This window comes from Pituophis catenifer, unplaced genomic scaffold, assembly GCF_029215685.1.
Source record: "Pituophis catenifer annectens isolate HBS135680 unplaced genomic scaffold, rPitCat1.0.hap2 SCAF_9, whole genome shotgun sequence".
Classification (NCBI taxonomy): domain Eukaryota; kingdom Metazoa; phylum Chordata; class Lepidosauria; order Squamata; family Colubridae; genus Pituophis; species Pituophis catenifer.
Genome location: NW_027256889.1, coordinates 15,049,699 through 15,069,048, shown reverse-complemented (window position 1 = coordinate 15,069,048; position 19,350 = coordinate 15,049,699). Strand labels below are relative to the sequence as shown.

The 19,350-nt window shown below is 41.9% G+C and overlaps 1 protein-coding gene across 1 annotated transcript in view; it reads right to left on the bottom strand.

The window, feature by feature from the left end:
- Nucleotides 1-8,006, bottom strand: part of OPRD1 (opioid receptor delta 1) — a 30,621-nt gene extending 22,615 nt beyond the window's left edge. Inside the window, exon 1 of the mRNA XM_070949369.1 lies at nt 7,792-8,006. Coding sequence (XP_070805470.1) covers nt 7,792-8,006 — 215 coding nt within the window. The remainder of the gene's footprint in view (nt 1-7,791) is intronic.
- Nucleotides 8,007-19,350: the final 11,344 nt, after the last annotated feature.

The following is a 19,350-nucleotide window of genomic DNA, read 5'->3' as shown; positions in this document are numbered from 1 at the left end:
AAATATGCATCACAACTGCCAATGTGCGACACCTGCCGGCATGTGATTTATTGAGCTTTTCAACCCCTGGTAGGCCAACCATGGATAAATCCAAGAAAAGTAAAGTTTCAGAAAAAAACCGGAACATTTAATTCAACTACATATGCTAGTTTTGCGGCCGCTCAAGAAATAGTTAGGCACGGGAAGGGTTTTGTGGCTCCCGGTGTTTTCTTTTCTGTGGGAAACGGGTCCAAATGGCTCTTTGAGTGATTAAGGTTGCACTAGACAACCATTTGGCTAGGACGATATAAAATCTCCTGCCTTGAGCAGGGGGTTGAAAACCTCTGAGGTCCCTTCCAGCCCCATGATACTATATTCTATGTTATCTGGAAAGACAAAACTTTGATACTAGATTAGGCTTGACCTTCAGAACTTTAAATTGCCTATATACTTAGCCTGGTGGGGGGAGACGGTCTGACTCATTGCCCTAAGGGTACCAGGGCCTCACATGATGAAGACAGAGGACATTCTCTGTGGCGGTACCCCCATATCAGAATGGTACCTTCCCCAAAGAGATTTCCCTAAGGTTCTCTTGTGTATTTAAGAAGGTTTATTGATGACTGGTTGATGGCTTGTTTCCTTTCCCAGTGTTTATTTAGGTTGGCTTGTTTTTAAAGTTTGCAATAGCCTTTCATTATTTTATGTGACTGCTTTATTATTGCTGCTATCTGCTCTGTGATTTTGATGAACCGCCAAATATAAATAGAATTATACTGAGAAGCAGCAGCTGCTTTCTGAACCAAGCACAGTCTCTAATCTGCTTTCTAAAGCTGCTCCACTTAGAACAGGTCAAAGAAATCAGAGTCACAGGTAGAAGACTAATTATTGTCACACTACTGTTTCTTTAGCAAACGAACTACCTGAAAGCAATATGGCAAAGATGCAAATTTGGAAGTTTGATTCATTGGACATCCTGAACCACGTACCTTATTAATGTAAATAAGGTAAATAAAATAGGAATCATACAGAGTCAGCTATATGGATTCTAAAGGACCTCTCTATTCACATTATTATAAGGGGAAAATGTGCTTAGCCCCATGAACTCTAAAAGACCCTCTCTATTGTAAGAAAGAAATGTGCTGGTTTGGAAGAACAATATTTGTTTGGAAGATTACACTAAGTCAGATAAATTACATCCTGGATAACATATATATCTTCTGAAGGGACCTACTTGTCAAGGACATCCTGGATAATATATATATATCTTCTGAAGGGACCTAGTTGTCAAGGATGTAAGGACATCCATATGGAACCAAGGAAGACATAAATCTATGCATCAGCAATCACAGAACTAATAAAGGATGATTAGCTACGATAATCTTATGAACTAGAAAATAATATAGGAATTTAGTAATTAGGAAATGTCAATTATCTTATAATGGATGTATGTTAACCATATATGGAAAATTGCTGTGCCAGCAAGGTCCTTTGTCTTGGATATGTATAAAAGCAGTCCTACCAGGGCTCTTTCTTTGTTCAGATAGCAAGAACCAATCTGCCTCTGAACCTTGCGCAATAAAAACTGTCTCTGGCTGACCCAGGAATGTTGTTTGGTCCCATCATTCCATATCATTATGGTGCCGCAACCCCATTTCCATGCACAGTTATAGAAACCCCCAGTCACTGGCAGCTTGTCATACATTTCTGGATTTGGCCTTTTGATGTTTAATGAAATGGAATTTTCTGCCTAAGTGTTTTCCAGCACTGATTACTAAGATGCTAATTTATTAACACAAGCAAGAAAGTGAGAGAGTGCACATCAGCAGCGGGGGAAAAAAATACAACGGAAGATTTAGATGTGTACATGATTGGCATACTTAATCTATTTATATCACGAGATCTCTCCAAAATGTTGCTCTTGGTTTTGATTTTTTAGAATAGAATAGAATAGCATTTTTTTATTGGCCAAGTGTGATTGGACATACAAGGAATTTGTCTTGGTGCATATGCTCACAGCAGTGGTGAAATCTAAAATTTGTCACTACCGGTTCTGTGGGCATGGCTTGGTGGTGGTAGGGGGGGTAATGTGACTGGGTGGGCGTGGCCAATTTTTTTTCTTTTAAAACTATTTTTTCTACAACCTCTTCAGCGAAGAGGTTGTAAAAAAATGCTTTCAATAGGCTCTGACAATCCCAGCTGAGTTGCCTGATCGGCAGAGGCTTTTTTTCTTTTAAAAGCCTCTGCCGATCAGGCAATTCAGCTTGGATCATCAGAGGCTTTTTTTTTTACTTTTAAAAGCATTTTTTCTGCCGAAGACGTTGTAGAAAAAATGCTTTTAAAAATTAAAAGAAAAAGCCTCTGATGATTGTGCGGCTCAGCTGGGCAATGGGAAGCAGGCAGGGATTTTTGCTACTGGTTCTCCGAACCACCCACTTCCATCGCTACCGGATCAGGCGATCCAGTCCGAACCAGGAGCATTTCACCCCTGGCTCACAGTGTACATGAAAGAAAAGATACGTTCATCAAGATTTTTTTTAATACAATGGGAGTGTAATTCAATATGCAGGGAATTATCACATGCGCTGCTTTGAATGAATACAGGTAGTCCTCAACTTACAAGAGTTCATTCAGTGACCGTTCAAAGTTACAATGGCACCGGAAAAAAATGACTTATGACTGTTTTTCACACTTTATGACCATTGCAGCATCCTCATGATCACACGATCAAAATTCAGATGCTTGGCAATTGATTCATATTTATGACGGTTGCAGTGTCTCGGGGTCATTTGTTCACCATTTGCGACCTTCTGACAAGCATAGTAAACGGAGAAACCACATTCTCTTAACAACTGAGTCACTAATTTAACAACTGCGGTGATTCACTTAACAACGGTGACAAGACAGGTCTAAAATGGGGGCAAAATTCACTTAACAAATGTCTCACCCAGCAACAGAAATGTTGGGCTCAGTTGCGATTGTAAGTCAAGGATTCCCTATATGCAGAAAGATGCAGCGCTTTAATGGGAATTCACAGTGGCTAAGTGAGTATGAATAAACCAGTTTGGCCACAGCGTGACAGGTTCTAGAATTATGAATAATCGGAAGCCAGCAAAGATGGGAAACTATTAAAATATGATATCTCAATCATTCCAACCTGCTGAAAGTGACAAACCAAGCATTCCAAGAGACGCTTCAGCACTTGAGACTTTCAAGAAAAGAGTGGACTGCCATTTGTCAGAAATGGTGTAGGGTCTCCTGCTTGAGCGGGGGGTTGGACTAGATGACCTATAAGGTCCCTCCCAACTCTGTTAATCTGTTAGACACACAGTTTACTGTGGAATTCATGATCGTAGAATATCGTGACACTTTAAAAATGAACAGGTAAAGCAGGGGTGTCAAACTTGATTTCATTGAGGGCCGCATCAGGGTTGTGTTTGACCTCAGGAGGCTGGGGTGGGCGTGGCCAGGGTGGACATGGTCACCTTGACTTCACTCCTGTCAGGGGTGCCTGTGGTGGCTCGAGTGCTCTGCCAGTGAAAACAGGCTCCTGAGCTCCGTTTTGGGCTGCTGCGGCCTCCTGCAACCCTCTGCCAGTGAAAATAGCACTCGGGGGGTGGGGCTGCACGCAGCCCTTCCAAACTCCCTTTTCACTGGCAGAGGGATTGCAGGAGGCTGTGGCTGCCAAAACGGAGCTTGGGAGCCCGTTTTCTCTGGCAGAAGTACTGCGAGCCAGTCCTTCACTGTTTCCAGGGCAGCCCCGTGGGCCAGATCTAAGTACCTCATGGGCCGAATCCGGCTCCTGGGTCTTGAGTTTGACAACTCTGAGGTAAAGTAATGTACCAGTCACTGTACCTGTCATACTGTTTCTTATGGCAATTAGGAACCAGCTTATGCTGCTTGTTCCCAATGATCATCTAACTCAGTGTTTCTCAACCTTGGAAGCTTGAAGATGGGTGGACTTCAACTCCCAGAATCCCCCAGCCAGCGCTCCTGGCTGGGGGATTCTGAGAGTTGAAGTCCACCCATCTTCAAGCTTCCAAGGTTGAGAAACACTGATCTAACTGCTTCCAATCCATGAATTGTCTATAAAATCTCAAAAAGTCACTAGATGAAGAATTATTTTTAGAACTGGTGCCTCAGCTTGGTGTTGGTTTTTTTTTTAAAATAAAATGTTTTTTGTTCTCTTCCTCATCATTTTTCCTTGTCTGGCCATTCTGGAAAGAGTCCCAACTCACTGAAAGCTGAAACTTAATTGGTGATGGAGGAACCTTCCAATTTTACGATTCCCAGTCTAAGTCCCCATCTTAGCAACCAAACAAATTGGGTTAGGGTTAGGGTTGTGCAGCAGTCTGGCCTGAAGGCAAAATATGACTGCGCTGTGCAATTCTAAAAGTAGTCACGTTTTGTTAGACCCTGACGGGTGCTACGTGCACATCCAGGCATGCTACATATCTTATTTTGCCTTTCAAATCGATTGTTCCAAGCTGGAATCCGTGCATGTTTCTGTGGCTGACTTCACAACATGGTAGTTTTATCAGGAGGAGGGAAAAAAAGTTTGTAAGATAATTTGGCTCCAAATTAACTATGAAGATCAACACTGGCAATTTAGCTTGGAAAAGACAATGAGAACACGATTTGTTAATCTCTTGGCATTTCACAGCCGAATGAACAAATCAAGGTTTGTAAACTTTTAAAAACTGCATCAAGCACAGCAGTTAGAGTAATGTGGTTAATAATTTAGGCAAACTCTTGCCTAGACATTCAGCAAGGCTATCAGTTCTGGGTTGCAACAATCCAGATGACAGCCTCTCCATCCTTAGTGCTCTGAATTTGGTTGTTTTATTTCATTCATTCATTCATTCATTCATTCATTCATTCATTCATTCATTTATTTGTCGAGTATGTATTAGATAATATATATAAGTATAAGCATGAATTGAATACATAAAATGAATACAATTAAAGGGAACATTAGGACAGGGACGGTAGGCACGCTGGTGCTCTTATGCACACCCCTTTTCTTGCAGATGTTTCAATACCAAACTAGATAATATCATCACTGCTAGGGGGTTTGCTCTTATTTTATATAGTAGTGTATTGCTCTGTCAGTGTAGGTGGGAATGGACTTTGGTGGTTCCTAGGCTGCTGTTTGATAGATTATCTGAGTTGGTCGCTTCTTGACTGGAGTATTGTTTACTTCTTGTATTTCAGTCTAACAACAATGAAACAATAGCCTAATCAAGGAACCACTTGTTGAGTAATGAAACATCTGCAAGAAAACAATCAAGTCCAGAGAGCACCAAGGACCACAGAGTTCAACCCTGAGCTGCAATCTTTTTTTTTTCCCCTGCGTCTCTTTGAAGCTATCTAATTGTCATCCAGGTTTCTGCAGAAATCTTCCCTCTTCTGAAATAGCAAAGCCCTACCAGGAGATGCTAGTATTTCGTCTTAATCAAGGAGATTCAGGTTGCAATTCTTGAAATCAATTATACCAAATCTGCTAGAGATTACTTATCAAGAGTTATGTCTGGTTTTGCACTTCATAACCCATTCACACAAAGAGGGGTTTCCCCCCCCCCCCCGGAATATTTGGATATGGCTCCCATTTGCAGAAAACGGCCTCAAACTATCATACCTCATAAGTCTAGGACAAAATTGGAAATTGTATAAAGGCTCGAAAACAGCAAAGGAATTTTCGGGTGAGGGTTTGCAAATGCTAGCAGATGAAATATTTTTGTTCAGTCAACCTAAATGTTCTTTGTGATTGCTCCGAGTTATTATACTTACGTAAACTACTTTCTTATTCTATTGTATCACTTCAGTCAATTATTGGGAAGCGAAATGAGAAAATATAGTGGGGGGGGGGGAATATTGGTAGACACAAATTACACTCTTGTGGTGTTCTACTCCAGAAACAGATGTTTGGTATCCTGAGCCCAAAATTCAATTTCCTTGGCATGCCAAGTTCCAAGTGTCCTGAGTTCAGGGGCGCTGCATATTAGTGATGACTTTGCCACTGTTTTGTCTTTGCCAAGTACAGAAAGAATGCAGGAATCTGTTGATGGGTTTTTGAATTGTTTGCATGAAAGCAAACCATTTCACTGCTTTGCATGACTCAGAAACAAGAAAGGAAGGAAAAAAAACCCACCTTGGCACTCTTTCCTCAAATTAATGTGTGAATGCTGACTCACACAGCCTCCAAAGTGAGCAGCCCAGTTCACAAAATGGGGCCTGTTTGTTTGCATAATATGCCATTTGAAACAAAATGATGCTATGAGAGGTCAGTTCTTTGCTTAGCTAGACCTAACCAGAAGTTACAGCATTTGAGTTTAAAAAAAGAAATAAAAAAGGGGTGGAAGGAGAGAAGTGGAAATGCAATTCTCAAGCAACTTTCTCGTCGCAATTCTAGGCGCAAAAAATAAAGGGGCTGTAGAAGAATTCCCAGGTTTAAACTCAACATTTCTAGACAGAAAAGAGACTCGGTGGGAATTGGTAATTGTCAGGATTAAAAATATTTCTCTGTTGGGACCAATGGCTGGAATGCAGGTTCATTAGACCTAAACTGAAGAGATTGCAGAAGTATTTAATGATCCCATCAGGGATCTGAATTTATTTGATAAGATTCCATGTCATGGTTATCTGTTCTAATAGCACTATTGCCTCCACCAGAGATATATGTGGTATCTTGGAAATTTCTCCGTACAATAAAAAAATGACCTCTCATAAACCAAGTTATGAAATATTCTTCCCCCCCTCCCAAGCAAATATCTTTCAGGTATGAGGGACTACAGTTTCCATAATTTTGAGGCAGCCTAAAATTCTTGGACTTGTAGTCCAACATCTTTGAAAGAAGCTATGCTGAGGACAACATACTAACAAAGCACATATTGTTTGAGACATGTTGCTGTTTATGTTCACAGTCTCTGTTTGTTTGACATGTTGAACCTGTCTTGCATTTCTAGAAAAATTGGTATCTCCCATAGAGGCACATTCATGTCTCTCTTGATAGATAAATGGAAGGAAAACAATATTTTTCTTCTTCCCAAACTGAGAGTGAATGCATCTTAGAGTTTATTCTGCCTGATCAAGATACTCCTATTTGAAAAGTCATTGCATTTTTGTAGCTGTTGTTTTGAGTCTCCCTTTTCATTCATATATAGCCATATATAAAATTCATAGTGGGCAGAATTTTTAGCACTGTAAAATCTTCATTGTTCCAGAGATGTATCAGCCATGGCAATTTTCTAAAACCACAATAATAGCAACCTTCATTTTGCAGTTAAAAATGCATGCAGTAAAGCACATCATTTCTTGAGTCACAAAACCCACATTTTTAATGTTGCATTTCTATCCTAACTTCCACATGATAGGGCACTGCTGAATGCACAGATATGGCTCTAAATTTCCTTCATCAACTTCAAACTATTCCCATTCAGTGCAGAACCAGCATTCTCTTTAATCCTGGTTATTAATTCATTTAATAATAATAATAATAATAATTTTATTTCTATACCGCCCTTCTCCCGAAGGACTCAGGGCGGTGTACAGCCTATTTAAAAACACAAAAAAACACGACAACAATTAAAATTTGGCATGCAAGTGACTTTTCTTTCACTCTTTCACACAGACTACATTACATTACAAGTTTATGTCACAAGTTCATGCTCTCCCAATCTCCCTACACATCTACTTCATGCCTTCTTTCTTTCCAATGACCCTTGTGGCATCCAGCCAAGCCACATAGGCATAAAACTTCCTCTCATCTAGCCAAAGAACAAGCTGGGCTTGATATTTTGGAACCTTTTTTCTTACCTGACAATGCCGTACATTACCAGGATGTTCCCCAAAAGTCCCACCACACATACGACGGAATACAGGGCGGTGATAGCAATAGCTATGATGATTGAAGTAGTATTTTTCATTGGCAATTGATTTGTGGCATTAGAAGTTGTGAGAGAACTTGAGCTAAAGTCCTGCAAGGTGCTGTTGTAAAATATTTCAGCACCGGGGATGGTGGACAGCTCCATGATACCAGGTGGCTCCAGAGTCCAGTTAGTGGTAGGACAAAAGGATCAGAAGGCTTGCAGTCCAAAATCTTCGTGGGAGCTGTCCCGTTTTGGTGGTGCTGAAAAGAACCAGCTCTTCTCCTTGTGAATAGGCTCACTCTTTCCCTTGCAAAGCACATTCAAATAAACCCAAAACTTCAAATCAGAGAGAAAGGGGGATACTGGGCAGCCAAGGCAGAAATAGGAGCTCTCAAAAGCAGTTGCACTAGCCGGTGGAATCTGACATCTATTCTAGCAGTTCTTCTGTATATACCCAGCAACACACTGCCTCCCTCCTTTATCTGCTGCCAAGCAGCTGAGCACAGGAAACTGAATTCGCAAGCTCTCCTAATGATGGTGATTTCTTATTTTAAAAAAAGATTGGGTGGGGGGAATCTGACATCTCTCTTGGACATTGGAAACTATGTACAAGATGCAGATTAAAGGAAGGGAACAGTCAATCACAGTCTTTAAGGGTTGTTATGGAGAAAATTCTTCCCATTGCTCGGTTCCATCGTTTAAATGCTGTCTCCTTGGCTAATGTGTTTTTAGGGAGTTATTGATGCTATTATGGAAGTGTGTCTCTACACACACACACACACAGTATTGTTGCCGATGGAGACAGCTATTAGAGATTGTTAATTGTGTTTAAATGGAGGTAAGAGATGGGAAGACAGAGGGGGAGAGATACATTCCAATAATTGATCATGGCATAACCCAATAACATTGTATATCTTTCTTTTTTTTTTCACAGGCTAGCTGTGAATCAAGGATACATAGTTAACCTAATGAGCTGTGAATCAAAGATACATGGGTAACCTGTTCCTACAAAAGTGGAGATCTTGCTAGCATCACCTCACAGGTATCAAGATCACAAACAACTCAAAAGGCATAATTCACCTCTGTCACAATTCTTTGATTTTGAAGACACGACAAAGCTTTAGCTGAAGTAGCATAGTTACTTCTTGAAAAATGGTATGAAAAGGCCATAGCTCAGCATCCTTCTTGCAACCCCAGGAAAGGTAGGGAATGATCCCTGCCCTTACTGAAATCTTGGAGTTCTGAGGTTACTTTTAATGTTATATGCAGTACCAGGATTTTCTAAATGATAACTTGTTGAACAAATGGTAGTTACTTCATTTGCAGTAACGGGCGTTCCTTTCATTTTCATCAAGAGACAAGTTCCTACTTTGTTCCTATTGACTTGAATTTATAAGGACTTTCTTTGCAAAAGGAATTGTTCCTGGAAATGATCAAGCTTCTATGAGTAGCTTCATGTTGTGAAGGTGATGTAATGTGCCTTATTGAAGTGGAGACACAATGTGACTTGCCTCAACTCATAATTTCTCCCAGCAAAGCCAGAGGAACAAGGAAAGCCATGCAGCCACGTTGTCTTCTGAAGAAGTGGTTTGAGCTGGTTCTCTTTTGAACCTTTATCGAAGTGAAGCACCCGTTGAAGCCATTTTCAAGGCCTTGAAGCCATTTTCAAGCTCCTCTTCCACTGAAGTTAAAAAGGACAAAGCAAAGTTAGGGTTATAGATTGAGCATCCTTCACCTGCTTAGTTTCTGATAAACAGGTGATTTGTGCCTGACAAACACCATCAAAGCCATCATTTTATGAGAAGGCAAGTCCATGATGTGATAGTGTCCATAACATGTTCCCAAAATTCCAACTTGGTATATTGAACCTAAATTATTTTGCTTCCCGACATAAATTATGCAGTGGAGTGTTTTCAGAGGGGCAAGGCTGGACTGTGGGCTGAAGTGGACAAGGAATGCAATAATTTAGGACAAGCTAATAGTGAGGGCTGCAAAACTAAAGAGATAGAAGAAACAAATGATGTTGAACATTAAAATTTGAGAAGACTTTGTCTTATGTAATTATTTTCCTGCCCCTTCTGGCATTATTAGATTGTGAATCAGTTAAACACATCAGGCTAAGCTATAGTTAGTTCTAACTACAGCCTTTGGAGCATAAGCCCTTATTGACATCCATGGTCCAAGGCCAGACAAAAAGCACAATCTGTTTCATGAACAGTATCCAAAAATCCTTGGCACAAATGTACAAAGCTCACAAGGATCAGGCCATACAAGGCTGGAGCAACATCTGATTTAATGGTTGCCACGATGTAAAAAAAGATGTTGAGACTCTGGAAAGAGTGCAGAAAAGAACAACACAGATGATTAGGGGACTAGAAGGTAAAACATATAAAGAAGGATTGATAGAATTGGGTATGTCTAGTTTAATGAAAAGAAGGACTAGGGGAGACATGATAGCAGTCTTCCAATATCTCAGGGGCTGCCACAAAGAAGAGGGAGTCAAGCTATTCTCCAAAGCACCTGAGGGCAGGACAAGAAGCAATGAGTGGAAACTAATTTAAGGAGAGAAACAAATTAGAACTAAGGAGAAATTTCCTGACAGTTAGAACAATTAATCAGTGGAACAACTTGCCTCCAGAAGTTGTGAATGCTCCAACACTGGAAGTTTTTAAGAAGATGTTGGATAACCATTTGTCTGAAGTGGTGTAGGGTTTCCTGCCTAAGCAGGGGGTTGGACTAGAAGACCTCCAAGGTCCCTTCCAACTCTGTTATTCTATTCTATTCTAATTTCCAGGAGCTCCTCTCTCTTCCTATATATAGCTGGGGCTAATCATCTCTGACCCCTAAAATGAGGCTACTCTCAGGTAGCCATACATATATCAGCCATCAACAGATACATAGAGATAAACTACATTTACACATCCTTCAAAAGAGCCAATACAAAACCTAGGAGGAAACAAAAGAACTACACCACCACCACCCCTCTAGCAGCCCACATGCAGATGATCAGAGATGAGCACCAGATAAACAATCAGGCAGGAAACAATATTCTAATCAAGGAACCACAAGGACGACATTACACCTCCTCCAAAACTGGCAGGGCGAGCTACTGCCTATAAACAGGCAACAAACCTCACATTTTACTCCCACTGATGTTACCAACTGAGGTGAGGAAACATCTGCAAGCAAAAAAACCAAGCTCAGAGAGCATCACAAACTCTAGAGGCTTGTAAGTATTTTAGAACATTGTACTGAAGGCATAAAGCTTTGTCAGGAGACTAGGAAAATAGGGAAATCGGAGGAAAGGTTTACACTGAGTGGGCAGCCAGTGACACCCCAGAGCAATCTTTCTCAATCTCGACAACTCTAAGTTGGCTGGCTGGGGAATTCTGGGAGTTAAAAGTCACACATCTTAGAGGTTGAGTAACACTACCCTACCCCAGAGTATGCTAAACGCAACTGTCAACATCTCTCATCAATGTTTGGGCATTATCTTCAGTACCAGAGGTTTCCTACCTCTGGCTTATATGCCTGCCTAACTGAATCAGCTCGTACCTATATCCAGATAAATTCCAGATAAATTCATGTCACCTTCTGTTCTCCAGAAATGCTCAGCTGGCATTTCTATTCATTCCTGCCCCAAATGAAATCAGACTCTTGTTTTTTATATAGAGCCTTGGTGGCGCAGCAGACTAAAGCATTATTAAGTAACACCGGCTGCCTGCAATTACTGCGAGTTCAAATCTCACCAGGCTCAAAGTTGACTCAGCCTTCCATCCTTTCGAGGTAGGTAAAATGAGGACCCGGTTTGTGGGGGCAATAAGCTGAGTTTGTATAAAAAAGAACACTGCTTGGGGGGGGGGGCGAAAGCCCTACTAAGCAGGTATATACAAAAGTATGAAGGCTATTGCTTAACGCATTGTAAGCCGCCCTGAGTCTCCAGAAAAGGGCAGCATATAAATCGAACCAATAAATAAATAAATAAATAAATAAATAAATAAATAAATAAATAAATAAATAAATAAATACTTTCTGTTTTATATCTTTTAGCTTTATACACACACACACACACACACACACACACACACACACACAAAAAGACTCTGATGTACCTTTTATGCTTTTTTAATTGACTGTAAACCCCCTCCCCCTTTCTTCATGCTGGTCTGTGACTGCCATCACGATCTGATATGATCCAATTTCCTGTCCCAAGGGAAGCAGCGACCAACTAGGATGGGCACAATCCATTTGTGAGAAGGCTGCCAGAGGTGGTATTCAGCAGGTTCTGACCAGTTCTGGAGAACCGGTAGCAGAAATTTTGAGTAGTTCAGAGAGCCAGTAAATACCACCTCTGACTGGCCCCACAGCCATCTATTCTCTGCCTCCCGAGTCCAAGCTGATTGGGAGGAAGTGGGGATTTTGCAGTAACCTTCCCCTGGATTGAGGAGGGAATGGAGATTTTACAGAATCCTTCCCCTGCCACGCCCACCAAGCCACACCCACCAAGCCATGCCACGTCCACCAAGCCACATCCAAAGAACCAGTAGTAAAAAATTTTGAATCCCACCATTGAAGGCTGCCTCTCGAAGGTCCATGGTTCTCCATTCCTAGCAGATGACAAACTGAAGTTTTAACTTCCTTTGATGGAGGCATTTCTTTTATGGCACTTTTAAGTAGTTTAAACTTTCCCAGGCTCACGACAATCTAGAATTCTCATGATCCTTGACTCTATGGCAGTCATTACACTGTCACTTTCTCCTCATGACAATCCATTCCTGTGGTTTAGACCCACAGGCAGTAATAATTCCAAGAACATCTCATTTGTTCTTCCATTGATTGGAAGTTTAAGTCTCTCTAATCGTAAAATCCGGGGATGTTCAAATATTCTCTTTCACTCCAAATCCATTGCATTTGGAACAGGAGACAATTCTGGCCAAGGGGAACTCTTAGATCTTGTTTACTCAGAGTTTTGCTTTCTCATTCTGGCTAAGTTATATAACTGAACACATCTTCTCACCTAAGAGGAACACGAAAGATCTTTACTTATTAGCCCAGAGACCACCATCGCAATATTAAATAAGATAAAAGCAGTCAACAAATAGGAGAGAAAATGCTTTCCTTCCCTCCCTCTCATTCTTCAGTGTCTCCTTGGGGTGCTCCCCTCTGCTTGCAGAAGCAAACCTATTTAAGCTACCGATAGGATCGTCGGAGACAGTCAAAGACAAACTAAAATAAAATGAAGTTGAAACTCTAAAACCAATTTATGTGAAGCTGTTAATTATATCGCAAAGTCAGGCACAAAACTATCCTCTGCTTTCATTTAAACAAAGAACAAGGCATGATTGTCCTCCTGTGTCTTTGATTCCTCAGTAAAAGAAACCTCTGACTATTTATTTACTTGTCTCCTCATAATCCTCTCATCTTCCACCCAGGGGTGGGTGGGCTTCAAAAATTTTAGCAAGAGGTTCTCTGCCCGGTTGCTGGGTGGACGTGGGCATGGCCTAGTTGGCCTCCTGCACCACAGCGGGTGGGGAGCTTTTTGCCCTCCCCAGGCTCTGGAGGCTTTCCTTGAGCCTCTGGGAGGGCAAAAACAGCCTCTCAAGGCTCCCGAGGCCCTCTGGAGGCCAGAAACGGGCCCGTTTCCAGTCTTCCCGAACTTCCGGTAGGCTTGTTTTTCACCCTTCCTGAGCCTTCGCACATGCCCTGTTTACCTGCATCCAAAATGGGCCACCTGGGGACTCCTGGAAGGGGTGGGGTGGGGCAGGAGTGGGATCTGGGGGTTCTCCGAACTGCACAGAATCTTAGTTAGAGGTTCTCCTGAACCCCTGCAAACCCCCAGCAGCCCACTCTTGCTTCCACTTTTCCACCTCTCTTTAGTAGTTATCCAACTGATGCTTCACTCTCTCACAAGGGGCTCTGAATTTGCAGGAATCATTCCACTTTGCCGTGTGTTGGAAAGAGAGAAAAAAGAGGGAGGGTAAAATTCTATCGTTTAAGAGCTCCACTAAAACTCTTAAATTGAACCCTCTTCCCATGTAGGAATCCAAATTAAGACTTTCCGGACAGCTACAGTAAATAACTATCTTCTGTTTCAACAGACAGATTTGAGTCTCCTAGAAACTTAAATCGCTTCATCACTTAGGTATGAGCCAGCAGTGTGTGGCAGCAGCCAAAAAAGCCATCGAGATCCTAGGTTGCATTAACAGAGGGATAGAATCAAGATTACATGAAGTGTTACTACCATTTTATAAAGCTTTAGTAAGAGCATACTTTGAGTACTGCATCCAGTTTTGGTCACCATATTATAAAAAAAGATGTTGGGACTCCAGAAAGAGTGAAGAAAAGAGCAACAAAGATGATTAATAGGATGATTAATACTAATAGGAAGATTTTCAAAAATATTCTACAGGAAACTATCTTCCAGTAATTTAAATCCAATATTCTGTGCATTGAAATGAGCAGGTTTTGACTTTCTCCTTCATGATATTTTGTGAGGTACCTGAACAGGGCTACCTTATTTGGCTTGAATGTCTCTTCTCAAAGCCAAATGTTCCCCATTCCTTCATAATTTTCTGTGTTTCCTCTTCTTCTTCCATTAGATATAACAGTTTGATAAACATTTTCAGAAAGCCTCAGAAGTCCACGCTTCGGGACGTCTAATTCCCTACCTCAATTTCATTTTGATTGGAAGCTGCTCTCCACAGACTCATCAGGGAATCTTTTCTAGTTCCCAGGAGCGAAGACTTGAACTTGGGACTGTGGAAGTTGCAAATGTTATGCAGCACAAAAGAATTACATTATCACTTTTTTTTCCCCCTCTCAAAATCATGAAAACAAAGCAGTCTGACGAGAAAAAAACTTGGCTTGTTTAATTGCTTCCAAGTTGGGTGAAAATATTCCACAACAACGTTAATATGAAGATGGGAATATGGACCAAGAGAATGATCAGTGCCATCTCCTTCTCACTGATGTTTGGCAAGATTCCAATCCTGGGTTAATCAGAGCTCAATAGTTCCATTTTCAACCAAAATAATCAGAGTTGCAGGATCCAATCTAGGTCATTTGCCGGGACCAGAGCAGTGGCAAAATGCTCTGAAGTCTGCTACTGGTTTGCTGCTGCACATGCATGCATATACAATGCACGCCAAATGCGTGCTTTACACACAGGTGCGGTTCAGGCGTTACTGCACAGTGCTGAAAAATGAAGCTTAAGAAGCCTTTTCCAAGGTAAGTAGAACAGCCGGGGGGGGGAGGGCAGGATTTCCTACTTATAAATATAAATCGTGTGGCACAGCTGATCGTTGGAAATACCGATTCACCCAAACTGGTAGCATTTTTTTAGTACCGGTTTGCCCGAATCAGTAGCTTTTATTACTACCGGTTTGGGCGAACCAGTCCAAACTGGTAGCATTTCACCCCTGGACCAGAGGTTTAGTTTTCTGAGCTTTCGGACTCGTGCTGCAGCCCATCCGGAAGACTAAACCTCTGGTCCCGGTGATCCACCCAGATTGGATGCTGCAACATTATCCTGGGACACGTATGTTTGCCTTCATTCATAAAACAATCAGAGCCTTACATTTCCTTAATGGACAATGATAATTCATGGACTAAATGCAAGTTTATTAGCTCAATGAAGTGCTGTGTTTCAAGTCTTAAGAACATGCCTACTTGAGTGAGAAATCATGGACAGAGAGAAAAGGGATGAATAAAATACAATTATCTCCTATCGGCTTTGTGACCGGACAACCTCCACGACTGCCACAATTAAAAAGGCACTTGTTACTGATCTTTCAGCATTTATATCTCTTCCTGTCATAAAGATACATAGCTGCTACCCAGGGGCCTGTTTCTTCTATCTGATAGTTGTTCCCAATGGAGAAAAAGCGTGTGCCGTAATAAATATGTTATCTTTCAAACAGCTATATAAATTTGTGTATGTGTTTGCCGCCTCAGAGAAACACAGCTGCTTTTTTTTTGCAAAAAGTTCCAAAGTTAATAAGGGTTTATTTGGTTTTTTTTGTAAAGATAATCCTTTTTTCCACACAAAGTGGATGTGTGCTTTATATATTGCATTTTCTGTAAGAATCCTATGTAGTCGTCTGTGTCAAATCGGCCCCCAGTGCCAAGGCTGCAATTCTACAAAATTTGCCAATTGTCAGTTTGCCTCTGTGTATTTTCTCAGTAGTTAAGATAGTACAGTATTCAATCTCACTCCCAGGTACCGAAAAATTCAGTTGGATCCCTGTGAGGAAGTACGTTTAAGACTGTGCTGCCAAAAATAATAGTTATTGATATGGCTGTTCAGAAAATAATTTTTAAGTATGATCAGTCGGTGTTTTTTCTCTGGTGGGACTGGTCTATCAGGACAACCTGGTCTACCCAATTATGGGAAGCAGTCAGAGGTGGTATTCAGCAAGTTCTGAACAGTTCTGGAGAACCGGTAGCAGAAATTTTGAGTAGTTCAGAGTACCAGTAAATACCACCTCTGACTGGCCCTGCCCACATCTATTCTCTGCCTCCCGAGTCCCAGCTGATTGGAGGAAATGGGGATTTTGCAGTAACCTTCCTCTGGAGTGGGGAGGGAATGGAGATTTTACAGTATCCTTCCCCTGCCACGCCTACCAAGCCATGCCATGCCACCCCCACCAAGCCATGCCACGCCCACCAAGCCACACCTACCAAACCGGTAGTAAAAAATTTGAATCCCATCACTGGAAGCAGTATGTTCCATCCCATAATTGGGTAGACCAGGTTGCCTTGATAGACCGGTCCCACCAGAGAAAAAACAATCTCTCCCCTGGTATAGCCAACAAAGTGAGGAGAACCCATGGCTTAGAGGTTAATACATCTACCTAATAGGCAAGTAGCCTGGGTTCAAATCCCGGAAGGGTATGGCTAGCTGATAAGAGCTAAATAGCTTGAAATAGAACTATACTAGCCTCTCTTTATTTCTTTGTGGGTAAAACATAAATTTATGATCAGTAGGCAATTATCACAGCCTGTACTTCTTCCTAAGGGGCTGTGAGTCACCTTGGAAGGGAGGAGGAAGTGCCACAGCCTAGATAATAATGATAAAAAGAAAGAAAGAAAATAACAAGAGATATCTCAACCCATAGAAAGAATGGAGTACTAATAAAGGAGAATATTTGTAGCTCCAGGGGTGGGCTTCAAAAATTTTAGCAATCTCTGCCCAGTTGCTGGGTGTACATGGCCATGGTGAACATGGTCTAGTTGGCCTCCTGTACCATGGAGTGGGGGGTGGGGGTGTTTTTGCCCTCCCTGATCTTCGGAGGCTTTCCTCGAGCCTCTGGGAAGGCGAAAACAGCCTCCCCAGGCTCCGGAGGCCCTGTTTCTGGCCTTTCTGAACTTCTGGTAGGCCCGTTTTTCACCCTCACCGAGCCTCCGTGTGCACCCTGCAATTACCTGCATCCAAAACGGGCCGTGTGGGACTCCTGGGAGGGGCAGGGTGGGGTGGGCAGGGCCAGCCAGGAGTGGGATTTGGGGGTTCTCTGAACTGTACAGAATCTTAGCTAGAGGTCCTCCCAAACCCACATGAACCCCCAGCAGCCCACCCCTGTGTAGCTCAAGATTGACATGAGGGCTCCTTGGTGCTCTCTGAACTTGCTTGTTTTCTTACAGACCAGGGGTGGGTTCTACTTACTTTTACTATTGGTTCACAATGGGGCCGCACACAGAAGCTTCCTGATTACGTCGGGGGTCGGTGGGGGGAATCTTACTTTTACTACTGCTTCACAATGGGGCCGCACGCAGAAGCTTCCTGATTACGTCAGGGGTCGGTGGGCGGAATCTCTTGCGAACCAGTCCAAACTGGGGGCAACCCACCCCTGTTACAGATGTTTCATTACCCAAACTAGATAACATCATCAGTGCTGGGAAGTACCTCAGAAGGGATCTTCCCAGAGGTGGGTTTCAGCAAGTTCTGACCAGTTCTAACGAACCGGTAGTGGAAATTTTGAGTAGTTCGGAGAACCAGTAGTAAAAATTCTGACTGGTCCTGCCCCCATCTATTCTCTGCCTCCCAAGTCCCAGTTGATTGGGAGGAAATGGGGATTTTACAGTATCCTTCCCCTGCCAGCTCACCAAGCCACACCCACCAAGCCATGCCACACCCACCAAGCCACACCCACAGAACCAGTAGTAAAAAAAATTTGAAACCCACCACTGGATCTTCCCTAGTTCTCTGGATAATAAAAGCAAGACAGAGGAGAATTGCTTGCAAGATGGATGTCAATTCTTTGAGAAAGCCCAGAAGAAACCAAAATCACGAGTACTAAGACTGTCTTTATTGTAAGGTTACACTAATAGAATGTTGTAAGCTCTGAAAACACTTCTCTCCTTTATGTGTTTTCCCAGTGAGACTGGTCTATCAGGGCAACCTGGTCTTCCCAAATATGGGATGGAGCATACTGCTTCCGCTATTTCTTTGTCGGTAAATTTAAATTTCTCTTCTTTATCTTTACTTTCCAGAGAACTAGGATGAGTCCCTTCTGGCATGTTTTCCAACTCCCATTCCTTCTGTGGGCTAAAATAGCATTTGCCTGACCATTGCCTAGGCTGCGACTCTTCCTCCTGTCTCCCAAGATTATTCTCACAGCCCATTACATTCCTGTTCTTTATTAATTTCTTGGTGTATAACACCCCCCCCAAACTAATCAAACGGTGGGTAGATTTCAATTCCTCACTCAAGATAATTTTGCATGCATCTGCAGAAATAGATTTGCAGACTACAAAAGCCTATGCTGCCATAAATGTGTTAGGCATTAAGAATCACAAAACTCTGTAGTTTTAGCTGCTGTGAATTCATGTGTCTCTATACATTGCAAGGTATATAGTATATTGTTGGGCTGCAAAAACTCAGGAAACCATTAGATGGCAGCAAAGGGTTACAAAAAAACCCCCACCCTTTTGCTGCCATCTAATGGTCATCTGATTTTGAAGTCCAGATAAACTACGCTTATTGTTATGGAGCAATAACAGAGTAATATTTGAATTTCATGCAAAGTTGCATTCCCTTTGGTTGAGGAAGACTTTTTGTCCAAATAAAAGCTTGCTATGACCTTCATATATACAGCTAATGTCTTGCTGACTTTGTACCTATCTATTTTACCATCTGTTCCTCTTCTCCAAGCAGGAAAAAGTTTCTAAGATAGTCTGTTGGTCATATAAACCAGGGGTCTCCAACCTTGGCAACTTTAAGACTTGTGGACTTCAATTACCAGAAGTTGAAGTCCACAAGTCTTAAAGTTGCCAAGGTTGGAGACCCCTGAGATAAACTGTTTCACGCTCAAGAACTGGCAATCTATATTTTCTTTGTTTCACATATCAACTTTTAAAACATAACACAATGAAAGCATAAACCTTTCCAATCAGTAGTCTTGCACAGCCTGCCAAATCTGCATCAGGTCCCTGGAGAACTCAAAACAAAACTCACTTACTTTGCATGCTTCTTCCTTCTACCGAAGAGAAGAAAACTTCTACTTCCTCA